The sequence below is a fragment of the Leuciscus leuciscus genome (genome assembly GCF_965113295.1).
Source record: "Leuciscus leuciscus genome assembly, chromosome: 17".
NCBI lineage: Eukaryota > Metazoa > Chordata > Actinopteri > Cypriniformes > Leuciscidae > Leuciscus > Leuciscus leuciscus.
In genome coordinates, this window is record NC_138741.1 from 23,615,590 (window position 1) to 23,629,859 (window position 14,270).

At 36.8% G+C, this 14,270-nt stretch overlaps 1 protein-coding gene across 1 annotated transcript; it reads left to right on the forward strand.

Moving 5' to 3' along the window:
* The first annotated feature begins 954 nt into the window (after positions 1-954).
* fut9a (fucosyltransferase 9a) lies at positions 955-11,136 on the forward strand. Its single transcript, XM_082143158.1, has 3 exons — positions 955-1,642; positions 6,708-6,811; positions 8,129-11,136. The coding sequence occupies exon 3, from the start codon at positions 8,137-8,139 to the stop codon at positions 9,214-9,216; it is 1,080 nt and encodes a 359-aa protein (XP_081999284.1). The 5' UTR covers positions 955-1,642; positions 6,708-6,811; positions 8,129-8,136; the 3' UTR covers positions 9,217-11,136.
* The last annotated feature ends 3,134 nt before the right edge of the window (positions 11,137-14,270 follow it).

Below are 14,270 nucleotides of genomic sequence, written 5' to 3' on the forward strand. Positions count from 1 at the left end.
TTCACGTTTAGATGGAAACCCCGCTACGAGGGACAGTAACGTTTGTCTTGGACTTATTTGAAAGATATATTAAACTGTCTGAAAACAAAACAGCTGGTTCACAAAATATGTTCACCATGGTCCATTTCTGTATAATAAAGAGTATAAACTATATTTAATCGCATCTAAGATCTGTCAACATTTGACCCACTTTAAGGTTTTTTTTTTTCATTAGATATTTGAGTAAGTTGAAACCCAATATTTGCGTTTAAAAGTGTTTAAAAATCCGGCAATTTCTATCAAACAAATCCTGTTGTTACTGGCGCACAATGAATTCTGGGGTAGGCAAGACTGCGAAGGATTCATCTGTTGTATCCTTCATTTTACGGAAACGAAGGACGTATTTGGAGGCCGCATTTGAAGGAGCCTTCGAATTGGGACAGCCTTCGTTGTGCAGTGGTGACGCAATTGGCTTTTGAATGCGGCCTTTGCAGCTTCAGACAAAAATCTGAAGCTGCAAATCCACAAATTCGTTTGAAGAACCAAATCAGAGATCAGTTCTCATGATTAGAAGAGGTAAACGATTAGCAGACACAATTGTTACATCCAGAGACGTTGCGGGTGAGTTATCAACTTTATTTTTTTTACAGTTTGTATCAACTGTGATAACTGGGGTCCATTCCTCTCAGATGTTTTAAGCGAGGTACGAGAATTGGACCCCAGTTATCACAGTTCTTTGACAACAATAATACAAACTTTTTAAAAAGTCGATAACTCACCCGCAATGTCTATGGATGTAACATATGCCTTTTTACTCATTTATGAAAACCTGACTCATTAAACTCATTAAATTGCATTTAGAGATAATCTGACTCAAAACTTTCAATAAATGAATTGCCTGTGGTCATCCTTTGCTCAATTAATTGATCGTGTAATTGCTTTTTTATCAATGAATCTAATAATGCTATTAATCAAATGAACCTGTTTTTAAGACAATACAATATTAAATTAATTCGATCCACGTGTTTTTAAACGTTTTTAAATGATTTGTTTTAATCATAGGCTACATCAAATGCATTTATTTATAGGCTAATACACTGCTGACTGGAATACAGCAATGATGAACAAAGGAATAATTATTGACTACATAAATCATCCAGTCTAACGCCACTGTTGCATATTTCATTTCTCATCTAATACATTTCTTTGCATTCCTGCATTAGCATGTATTAACCGCACATGCACGCGCTTGCACGCGCACACAGACACTCTAAATCTATAATTGCATGCATGCATATGAGCAGCACGGACACTGGAAAGGTATCCGGGCGCATGTGGGGAAGGCGACATTATTCTACATCACATCACACGGCGTTACATGGCGTCTTTCCCAGCGACGCACTTGCTCGCACTCTCCGTTTCTGACCCATAGGATCGAACGTGTTTTGTCTTGCACGCGCTGATTTGAGTCTGTCATCATTGCGGACACATTGCAATATGCAGTGATGCACTGACGCGAAGGCTATGGGTCCAGGTGCATCGTATCCAAATATTGCCTTCATCGGAGATTTTTCAGCACCATTCCGAAATGCGAAGCGCGTGGGATGTAAATAAAAGAAGCGCATGATGTGGCTTTCCCTCGAGGATGATTGCTGATGGAGAGGTGAGACAAACGATTTTACCGATATGAAGGTTACCTGTATGCTTTGCATATATTGCACGACACGAGTAGATGCTTTAAATATCACACACTGCGTGCACCATCATTTTTTCATTCATCTCTTTGGGGATTATGAATTATAATAATTAAACAAGGCACGAGCGCAGGGACATTCATGCTCATGGGATGCTTCATGCGTCCTTTTTGGATGCGGTTTTGCTTAAAATAGACAAAGAACTCGAGAGGCTAGAGAGAGAGAGCGTGTCACATTTAAAGAATAGCCATATTTCGTGTAGTAATATGTCAGATGTGACAGTCTGCTTTAAGATGACCTTCAGCATCACTGGTGAATAAAGCACATCACCTTGCACGGTAACACATTAATTTATGTTGTTATAAACAGCAGAAACACGATTTTAGATCAGTGTTCATTAAATAGCCTGTATAACATCATGTCACTGATGGGATAGACACGAATTCCCAAAGCCTGCTAAATAAACTACACTAAAGCTTTATATTTAATGCTTTCGCATCTTCTTTTCATCTTCATGTCCTTCATCCACATTTTCTATTTATTAGACGTGAACACTAAAGCCAACTATACCAGCGTGCAACTCCGTGTCCCAAATACATCACAATACATTTAAAACGAATGCCTTTCTTTTTCAAAGACTCCCAGAGAGACACAAACATGCAACCTCGTTGCTCTATCTGTTTACTTTAACAGGATCATGCAGCATATGTGTATTGTTGGCCAAAAATATGTAAATGTGTAATAGTTAGCAGTTAGGAAACAGGATATGCCAGACACTTTATTTAAAATCCCCCCAAGGGTCTTTAAACAGCTGATTATTGCCCAATGTTTCTTAACCTTTAGAAATATGTCATGCATTAGCAATAATTACATTCTGTTATGAACTGGATGTGACACGTGTATAATCTCCCTGTAGCCTTATATGTCCTGCTCATTTACAGAGAGCTTTTGCTGTGATATAATATGATTGAGTCACAAATGCACTGATAAACCTTTTAAACAGTTCTTATGTCCACATGTGGATTTATGGTAAATGGACATTGCAGAGATGAATCGAAGCTCATTTCTCAACCTCAGTATATAGTGTAGAGTAAAACGTGCGTGTAAAACCCCACAGCTGAAATGCATTGAGTAGAAATAGGTGTGTTAGATATAGGAAATATCTCACGAACTGGACACTGAGATATAAGAATCCTAAATAATTTTATTATATATAGAAATTGTCATATCTGACAGTTAATTGTCAGATATGTGACTCAGTTCATTCATTGATTTCTTTAATTAGGTTAGAGATTTTAAAAAGATCTGACACAAGTTAAATAGAACATGATGTTATTAAGTGGAAGCGTGAAGATTTGTTTATTGGCAGATTTCACGGCCCTTGTGAAATTACAGCTAATTGAGTTGTTTATTCTGTTCATTGAAGTTTACTGACTAAGTTAATTGAATGTTAATTCGCTTAATTGTGTATTCTGATACTACTGGTTTTTAATACCCTTGAGTTGAAGACGTTGGTTAATTTTTGAAGAATGTGCAAAAAATTTACTGGCCAGTTTTAAGGAACACCTTTAGCAGTATGGGAATGTAGGAAATTGGAAATAAGTAAAAAAAAAAAAAAAAGAATAATTATGGATTCTGTATACAGAAAAACAAAATCTAGTGTTTCCAGATTATTTTGTTAGCTTATTTTAACATCCTGCTACTGTCAATATTTTATGTAAATAGGCCTTTTGGTTCTATTATCTCTTGAGATCCTGAAGATGGCAGTGTTCCCATGTGTAAAACTCATTTTCTGAATGTTCCTTATAATGATCCACTATTATTTTTGAGGATTGGATTGGTACAGGGCCACAGTACCACCTGCATTTTGAACAGTGATCAATAAATATGGAGTTTCCTATGATGAATTCTTAAACTTTCACATTTGGTTCCCCCAATATAAAATGTTTGGTTACACCATTTCTGTTCAAAGTGTTTTGATTGTAAAAACTCCAGTGTTAAATTAACTCTCCTGGGACTTTATTTGATGCCACACTCAATTGTGTTAAAGTGTTAAAATATGAGTGTTAAATGAACACTGAAGAGTGTTAAAGTTAATGATCTAATTAAGTGATCAATAACTGTCAGTCATAACTAAATTAAAGACACCTGATGTTAACAAGCAGAATCACCAAACGAGAAAACAGAGAATGTCTAATAAGGGGAGAACTTCCATTCTCAGTAAACTTCCGGCTTCTGAACTGGTTGCAGTTCCACTCTGGTTCCATATGAGGGCGCTCACAGGACAAGTGCAGAATGAATAGAGGTCTATGGAGCTATACCCCTCAAAATCCACTTTTCTCAGGATATAATTTTTTGTCTAGTAATTTGAATGTTGTATTCGAAAGGAGATGCAAAGTAATTACACATTGCTGTGTGTTAGATTTTTTAGAGTCACTTATTTGCTTTAAAAAGTCTTTTAAAATGTCAATGACGTCATACACATCGTACGACCAGAGATACTGCTTGACGGCAATCCTTCAGTCACTTTGGTGCTTTCGCGCTCTGCACTTTCTTTTCTCTCGAGGCATCGACAACACAGCTGACACAGGTAAATACACGTGCTAGAAGAGTTTTTGTTTTGTTGTTTTAAAAGACCACGCCGAAAATACACACACACACATGATGCCATCAAGCGGTATCTCTGTCCTTCACTGTAATCAGTCCTTCACTGACCAATCAGCGTTCATTAGCAGAATGCTAGCGTGTTATGGGCAACAACAACTCAACCTGTAAGAAATCGAAAGGACATAAGTACTCGTTCATTCAACTTTCGACCTATAACCCATGTTGAACTTGCAAAACCTACAATCAAATCTGAGATTTCTCAACGGCAGTCGGGTGAAAGAGACTAATTTAGCCGTCTAGCCCCATAGACTCCCATTCATTTTGCACTCATGGGCGATCGCCCCCAGTGGAACTCTGGTGGAACTACAACCAAAATTCGGTACAATAGGACTTAGGGAGTGGCCAGGCTCTCCGTAGACGGGCTCTGGAGAAAATCTAATGTTTAAGTCACCATTATGGTGGTCAGTGTTTGCTTTAGTTGGGCTCTTGACCCAGAAACTGTTAACATATTTTGTTTGGCTGTAACTGAGTTTAACTGCCAGATGAACAAAGAAATAAGGTGATCAGGTTGTGTTGGTGATGTTTTGATGTTATCATCATTTGACCTGATTCACTAAACTTATTTAGAGAGTTATGTTTACCTTGTTGATTACAGCAGCCCTGTGATTCTACAGCATACGTTTTTTTAGCATTTTCTAATCCAAAATATTTCTTAAAAGTTGTTCTGAAGATTTTATTTAGACACACAGACTAATCAGCTTGTGAATCTCAACAATGGTGACAATAATAAAGCATGTTGCAGTGCATTCTGGGTGCCACCAATCAAAACTCATTCATGGCTCCCATCATGCATTGCGGTATGAATAAATTATGATCTGAATTGTCTTAACAATTTCCTTTTCCTAATTGAATATTTTGTTTGTCACCATTGTTGAGATTCATACACTGATTCTTGATGTCTGTGTGAGCCTAAAAAAAAATATCTGAACAACTTTAAAGAAATCCTTTGGATTATATTGAAAATTCTGGATCTTATACTGTAGAATCAATGTGATGCTGTAATCAAGAATATAAATCTAAGTCAGAGATTAGGCTCTAAATGAGTTTTGTGATTCAGGTCAAATGATGATTGTCAAAACATAACCAACACAATCAGATCACCTTTTCTCTTTGTTCATCTGGCTGTTAACTCGGTTGCAGCAACCAAACAAAATCTAAAGTTAAAAATGTAAGGGTTGATCTTCATAATGGTGACTTAGGCTGCGTTTACACTTGGCAATAATATGCGACCTGTATCCGGATGTTGTCCACATACGCATTGAAAAGACAAGTGTAAAAGCGCTTCTGATTGGAATGTTATACGATCAGCGTGTCATTGTGATCGGATCTCAGTGTAATGTAAACGCAATCCAGCCATCATGTCTGCATTCACAGGTGGACGTCACACAAAACCCCGCCGACTGTCATTTATATATGAGCGGGGCACAACCTAACGCTTTTTGACTTTCTCCGTTTCTGTAAACCTACTTAGGGTTCAGAGCATGTCTAGTATGGGGTTTTGTTTTATTACTACAGTGTATACTTTTTTCATGATATACCCCGAAAGAATGGAAGTGAAATGTGACAACATGCCCCATAGGTGGGGTAGGCCTGCATTGTAACATGACCAGATGATAGCTTGAATGCTATCTGATCTAATCAAACAAAATATACAAGACAAACTAAAATATTTTCTCAATAAAATACAATTATTATCTTTTTCATATAAAATAATGGCAATTTTTAATAATTAAAAATAATTTGAGTTTGACAACGAACACACCGGAAAACACAGCCGTTTTCATTACGGCATCTATCCACATTAAGCACTTGCAGCCACTTCATCCTTCTCATTTTGCGAGATTTGTAAAATGTCCCCAGACTGAAAACTGTTTTTAAAGGGGTGGTTGAATATGATTTCACATTTCTTACTTTAGTTAGTGTGTAATGTTTCTGTTTGAGCATAAACAACATCTGCAAAGTTACAACACTCAAAGTTCAAAGCAAAGGGAGATATTTGCTTTTAAAGAAATTACTTTTTAAGGACTACAACAAACGGCTGGTAGAGACTACACGAGCTTCCTCCCGGGCTAGTGACATCACCAACCCTAAAATTTACATAAACCCCGCCCCCGGGACACGATTTATAGTTTATCCAGACAGAATATGCTAATCAATGACTAGAAGATAACTACACATACTGTATGCTACATAATTTCACCTACTAACCATTCAGAAATGTTGTCTACATGTTGTCACTTCTTCTTGAGTCTCTCCATCTTTCTGACTTCGGTTTGAACATAAAAGGCTAAAAGTTTTCCCAGGAGAGTTAATTTAACATGGGAACTACATGTAATCCATTTTCTGTCTTTTTCCCCTCATGAGAAGACCTATGGTTTTAAGACTGACAGTCTTCTGGTAGTAAAAAGAAGAGCCTGGAACATAATATAACAACAATCATTTTACCTACTGGATATCAGCAAATCTGTCAGGTGATTTTTAAGATTATTTACTTTGAATATATATTTTTCCGTGCTTGTAATTAGCTGACTTTGTCATGATGGTATATATTAATCATATTTTTTCTTTCCAACGTAATTAACTATTTCATGAACTATTATGGAACTGTTCCGTAAGTCTTAAAGTGGATCCCCACACATTCTACTGCCTATAAATCAATTTAATATCAGTAAACCAGACAGTATTTGAATATCTGAAGTGTCCTTGTACAGCTTTACAACGCAAACGTCCTTAGGCATCCTTGCTTATTTAGTCGAGGATGTTTCTTGCTTATGAATTATGTTAATCTTCATTACAGTAGCATACATATGATCAGCTGACAGACAAGGCACAACATATGTATTGCAAATGTCAAAGTTCTCTTTCTGAAAAATGAATAGATTTAAATGCTTTTTTTATGTATGCACAAATGAATTCACTTTGTACAGTCATTCAGTGTAGTTATGTAATTGTTATGTGTTAGATAATATTTTAAATAGTAGGCTACAGTAATTTACAATACATGATATTTTGTAAAGTGCAGCATGTATTGAAAGCAGTTAATATAACAACTTTAATGTTGGGAAAATTGGAAAAAACAAATCAATGTGTATAAAAACACTTAATTCCTATGCAAACTGACTTATTAGTAAAAAGCCAGAAAATGTTGTATACTGTATATAATATAATATAATATAATATAATATAATATAATATAATATTAATAATAGCTTCACATTAGAAATAACACTGTCTGTTTCCAAGCATTTATACTGTTGCTCCGAGCAAGATAATGCATGGTATAGGACCTTGAATTATAATGCAATATATTAATATTTATATATTCTGCATTATTATTCACAAACAGAAATAGGATATATTTTTTTTTGTTATCAATCTCCTGTTTTGGCAGGATGCAGTAGTCAAACCAATCATGCAAAGTAATAATTAATTTACAGAAATATATCCTATCCTGTCGGACTAATGCTTTGCACGCGGGGTCACTTTAGGTCAAAGACTTGTCTGTCAGTGGTGGACGGAAATACTAATTTGGCTGCTGGAACACTACCGGTTGCTGACAGTTTAGAGTTAGAAAATATATAACAGTAGTCTCAGGATATTTAAATGTATTAATTTATCTCAAGATGGCACAATGCAGTTCATTAACACTTTATTTGTCTGATAGAATGTGCTGAATCTTAAAGAAATTACTTTAAAATCAAACTGGAGTAGACTGCTGTCTCATATAATGACTCATAACCTTCTCTTTTTTTTTTGCCTTCCCACCATTATCCGTTTCCTGTTTAAAGGCCAGAGTATGCCATCTACACCAACTTACAGAATCCTACGACCCCTCCTGCTTAGTATCTTTTTATTGGGATGCTTTGTGACTCTGTTTTTAATGTACATCAAACCATCTACGAGCTGGTTGTCAGGCCCCGTCGAGTCGGAAACATCCACAGCCCGGGTCAAAAGCCTCCTTTCCAGCAGAAGTGACCAGAACCAGACCACCATCCTGGTCTGGCTTTGGCCTTTTGGAGAAACCTACGACCTGAACGTCTGCAGCTCATTGTTCAGTATCGATGGATGCTTCATCACCGCCGACCGAAACCTTTACAACAAATCCGACGCCGTCGTCATACATCACAGGGACATCACCAGCGACCTCTCCAACATGCCGCCGGCGTATCGGCCCACGTTGCAGAGATGGATTTGGATGAACTTCGAGTCACCGTCGCATTCATCTCAGTTACCTGGAATTGAAAACTTGTTTAATATAACTCTAAACTATCGGCAGGATGCCGATATAGAAGTGCCTTATGGATCGATTGTTGCAGCCCAAGGAGAGGAGGACTTTGTGCCGCCAAGCAAGAACAAGCTCATTTGTTGGATCGTCAGCAATTGGAACCCAGATCACGTCAGAGTGAAATACTACAATGAATTGTACAAGCACATTGAGGTTCATGCATACGGACAGGCTTTTGGTGAGTACATTTCCGACCAGGACTATTTCCCCACAATTGCCAGCTGTAAATTTTACTTGGCATTCGAGAACTCGATTCACAAAGACTACATCACTGAGAAATTGTACAACCCACTTTCCGTCGGCACCGTACCAGTGGTGCTCGGGCCACCAAGGGAGAACTATCAGAACTTCGTGCAGGGAAACGCTTTCATCCACGTCGACGACTTTCCGTCTCCGAAGGAGCTGGCTGATTACCTCCTGTTTCTTGACAAAAACGAGGAGCTCTACCTGAAGTACTTTGATTGGCGCAAACACTTTAAGGTTAAAAAGGCATACTTCTGGGCCGAACACACGTGTCTGGCCTGCGATTATGTCAGAAGGCACAATGAGTACAAGGCAATTAACAATCTTGACAAATGGTATTGGGGTTAATCCGCACCTAAACCACTGGACCAGCTTAATGAAAGTTGCTTGACAATAAGAGCTTCGTGTAACTTAATTCAAATGAGGGTCTGTTGTGAGCAATTACAGACTTTTATTTTTGTAAAATGTCCCAAAGTAGTTGTACATTTACTTTGTGTTCAGTTTTATGCGTTTATTAACCTGGATGCAAATCATGCATTTTTAGAGTTTAATGAGTACATATTTATTAGGAAAGCAGATTTTGACCAAAATTCATAAAATGCATTTGAATGGATAGTTCACCCAAAAATGATGCAAATCGTGCATTTTAGAGTTGAATAAGTTAGTATTTATTTGAAAAGAAACATATTTATTCACTTACTTGTCGTTCCAAACTTGTATGACTTTCTCTCTTCACAAAAGAAGATATTTCATAAGTGATATTTGGATGCAAATCATGCATTTTAGAGTTTTAATAAATATGTTTATTTAGAAAGCTAATTTTGACCAAAATGCACTTAAAGGGATAGTTCACTCAAACATGATGCAAATCGTGCATTTTAGAGTTGAATAATTACTTATTTATGTGAAAAGAAACATTTATGTTGACCAAACTGCACAAAATCCATTTAAATGTCATCATTTATTGTTGTTCCAAACCTGTATGACTTTCTTTTTAATGTGGAACACAAGATATTTTGTTGAGTGTTTTTGCCTACATTGAAAGTCAATGGGGTCCAAAACAACACACTAAAGTTATTTTTCCAAAGTATCTTCTGTCGTGTTGATGAGGGAATTTTCATTTTTAAGTGAACTATCCCTTTAACATTTCGCTGTTTTCATACATGACATCAAAAAGGAAATCTGTTTATTTAATGAGAGCGGAGCACTTTCTGAAACTGAGATTTTTATGCTTCTTTTATATCATTGGTTATTGTGAAAATGTTAGTGCTAGAGACATCTATGCAGTGTTTACAGAACTTATGTTGTGCAAAATGTCTATGTACTGTAAATGTAATGTGTTATAGTATGTGTTTTAAGACAACCTGCCTTTCATTTCCATGGTTTTGGACGTTGTTTTGCGCACTCATATTTTACATGCTATGTTGGACACCATAGTGACCATCATGCACTTGCTACTGAAAAACAAACATGCCAGGAGTGCGTTATTGCTGATAATGTCTTACTGTACTGAATAACTGCTGATAATATCACTGTTAAGTAGCTTACATGGCTTCGATATGTGATACTGTTATGTATCAGTGTGTACTGTAAAGTTTTGTTTTTGAAATATTTCAATGTTACTTTTGTTTAAAAGTGAAGTGCTGAATTGAGAGCAGGAGGCTAATATACATAAAGTCATGTGTGGGTGGTGCCATTTTCAAAGAAATGAGAAGACCTTTTTCCAAGTGTTGCCAAATGGGTAGACGCACTTGATGTACAAGACAAACAAAATCATAATGTGAGAAGCATAATGACTCATTTTTCTAATTCTGAAGTTGCTTTAGCTGTAAGCTTAGAGGATTTGTTCGCTGCCAAAGTTTTCTTTCTCAAAAGAGATGCTTCTGATCTTTTATCTCTGGGATTCAAGTCATCACATTTCTCAGATCGGCTTTCATTTCTTGGTGAAGGACTGTTTTTGATGTGCTTACATGCATGTCAGTCTAATATTAGATGAGGGTAAAAGAACTCAATTATTGATCAATGAGAACATTTTCAACAGTGGATCACAGACTGTGCTGCTTATACTGTCACTGCAAAAACAAATCATGTACTCAAATGCTATTTTGTCTTATTTTCTAGTAAAATAAAATCTAAACCTGCTTAAAACTAAATTTCTCTGAGAGAAATATTTAATTTACTGTTTTTATGTTTGAAGGGATAGTTCATAGAAAAATTCTGACATGATACGATGAATTTTTCGAGGAACGATCCCTTCAAACATAATCCTCACAATTTTTTTTTAAATCAATTTTTTCATTATTTTTGGGTGAACTATCCACTTAAAACAAGAAACAAACAATGTGCCAAAATATTTTTCCCCCTCATTTTAACCATAAACTTCTGTACATTTGCCTAGACTCTTAAAGAAAGAAAAAAATCCAAATGGGTTAAAAAAAAGTACATTTATTTTCATGTACACATTTGGCAGATGCTTTTATCGAAAGCAATGTATACGTTTTATCCCAGGTATCGAATCCCTGGCCTTGGTGTTGCAAGTGCCATGCTTCACTGTTTGAACTTCTGGAATGCATTTGGCAGATAAAAAGCTATTATATATTCTGTGAAAACTTATTATCTTACACAATTTTGACTCAAGCTATTTATCTTGTTTTAAGGATTTTTACTAAGAAATAAGACAAAGAGTGGTTAGGAAATAGATTTTTGAACTGCTTATATGAAAAAGCACACTTAGATATAAAAGGATACCCAATTACTCACACATTTTGAATCACTTACATTCTTGTTGTTTTGATGTCTGAAGCACACATGGTTGTGGGTTATTGTTGCGGTGTTTTGCAGTTTGTGTCCAATTGAACATGAACAGAAACAGCATCATCAAATATTTCATGCCTGGTTTTTTAACTTTTGTATTCATGAAGTACCATCAGTTTTTGTTTGTTTAAACAAAAAAAGTGTGCTATTCTAACAATGTCCATCTGTATATTACTCAAATGTGCACACTTCAATGAGCCGGACTTTTTTTTATATGAACTCTGAGGAAAACTGAGATGATGTGTAGTAACCAAGACAACATTACACATCTCAGATCAACGTTTGTCAAAGATAATTGGTTTGCCGTGAATGCTCTTTATGCATTGTAAATAGCCGGATTGTTGGACGATCTCAAACCTGTAGCGAATGCCTGAAGATGAAGCGCTGAAATGAGACAGACAAAGTAAGCTCTTTCTGAGCCTTTGCATCGAGGAAGAAAAGTCTCCTGCTGAAGACAAAGATGACAGTGTTATGGAGAGGCCATTTTCTGTCTCTAAAGCGGTTTTCACATTGAACATCCGTATCGTTTTTTGGGGGGATTAGGAACTAGTCCTTTGAACACTGTTGGACTGGAAAACTTTAGCTAAAAGTTTGTCTCATTCTCAAGTGTGTGATTTATTGAAACGATGAAAGTGCAAAGATGTATTGTGACTAAAAATGTGAAATGTGAAATAAGAAAGCAATGTTTATGGTTTCATCATGGTGTACAAAGTGAATCAGAGATTGCTTATTTTATTTACTTACTGACCATAATTACTGACTTGTATTGATTTGTGGTCTCTCTCTCTCTCTCTCTCTCTCTCTCTCTCTCTCTCTCTCTCTCTCTCTCTCTCTCTCTCTCTCTCTCTCTCGCTCTCTCTCTCTCTCTCTCTCCACCTCTGTATCTTTATCTCCCGTGCACAAGTGCTGGCTGTGAGCTCTTGGTACCCTTTAAAACAGCCTTTGCATTATGAGTGTGTTAGCGGTGTCTGACTCATAGCTCCGGCTGACTCACACATGTAGGCTGGTCTCACTGAAGCCGGCATGGAGTATGATATCTCCTCTATGCATTATGGACTCGAATGCGAAATGACCCACATTCCTATTGTGCTGAGGAACTCGAAGGTGTATAGAACTGTTCTTTGCAATGTTAATTGCCAAAACATTGTTATTTGCCAAATGATTTACTGTAGATGTCTGTTAGTAAAATAAAGAGACGGAAATAAAATTAAGTTCACAGAGCATTTAGCTTCCCATTCTGATTTCAAGCGTGAAAAAATTTATACAAATAGTTCAACCAAAAATGATTTACTCACCCATATATTGTTGAAAACAATTGTTGTATGCCTTATGTTTTTCCAAAAAGTTCATTGCGACGACATCTGTCAAGATAACAAACAATAAATGTCATAAAGGTAGTCTGATCTGATGGCTTATAAAGTGACATATAGTCACTTTACTGTGATTAGTTCACTATTATGGTAAATTTGGGTGAGGAACAGACCAGAATGAAGTTGTTATTCTCTGATAATCTTTCAGCTGAAGATCAAAAATCTGTGTATAAAACTGAAAATTAAGTCACAAGTTAATTTGCCCATACACATCAAAATTATTCAACCCCCGATTTCAAATCAGATTTATTGGCAAAATTTACGGACTTTCAGCTGTTTGCAATGAACAAATCAAAAGTAATTGAAATAGCTCAACAACAGATGTTTCAAGTGGTTTCCCCAAATTCAACTGAATATTCAACTTTTAAGAGGAGGCGTGTTCCGGCGCAAACTTTCCCTGGTGCTATTTTGCAGGTTTAGAAAACAATTCCACCAATGACCAGGAAAAACCTAGTCTAAAGTCAGTGGTGCGTTGCGCATGTTATTCATATGCTATTTTAAGGGCGCATGCTTGGCCATAATCAATGTAGCGTGTGCACAATGCGCATGCACTTTGCTAATCTCATCTAAACAGACACAGCAGTTATCATTTTTAGAAAACCATACATTATTACAAGGAAAAATATTAACACACGAGGGAAATCATTGTTGTGTCCATGAAGATGTGAAAAAATAGGCATAAATCTAGCTTACACATTTACCCAAATTTTTATACGCCTGTTTAACCGAAGCTGATTTGGGTGGGTTTCTCCCATCCCCATACAATGTCACTTCTCTGTGTTTTACGGCCCTGACGATAACGTCGGTCTCCTCGGCTGTGAACCGCTCCTGGTGTGCGCCTGGCAAATCCGCTGTTATAATAGCAATCCACCATGGAACAAACGCACCTGCTCTTAAAGGGAATGTGAGATGTCGCTCTGATTGGTTTATTTCACGTTACGCCCAAACCACACCTATGAATAATGAAGCTACTTCAGACCAACCCATTTTAGATTTGCATCGGGCGCAAGAGTCATTTATCCCGCCGGTAGAATAGCAACAGCGCCCAAGACCCGCCCACAAAGTTACTTGTGTTTCGCGCTTGATACTTGCGTTTCAGATCGGTAAAATAGGGCCTAAAAATGAAGTCTAAAAATTATTCAACCCTTAATGGCAAGCATCTTGCAGAAGGTATGCTTGGGATCATTGTCCTATTGGAAGGTCCAATGACGCTCAAGC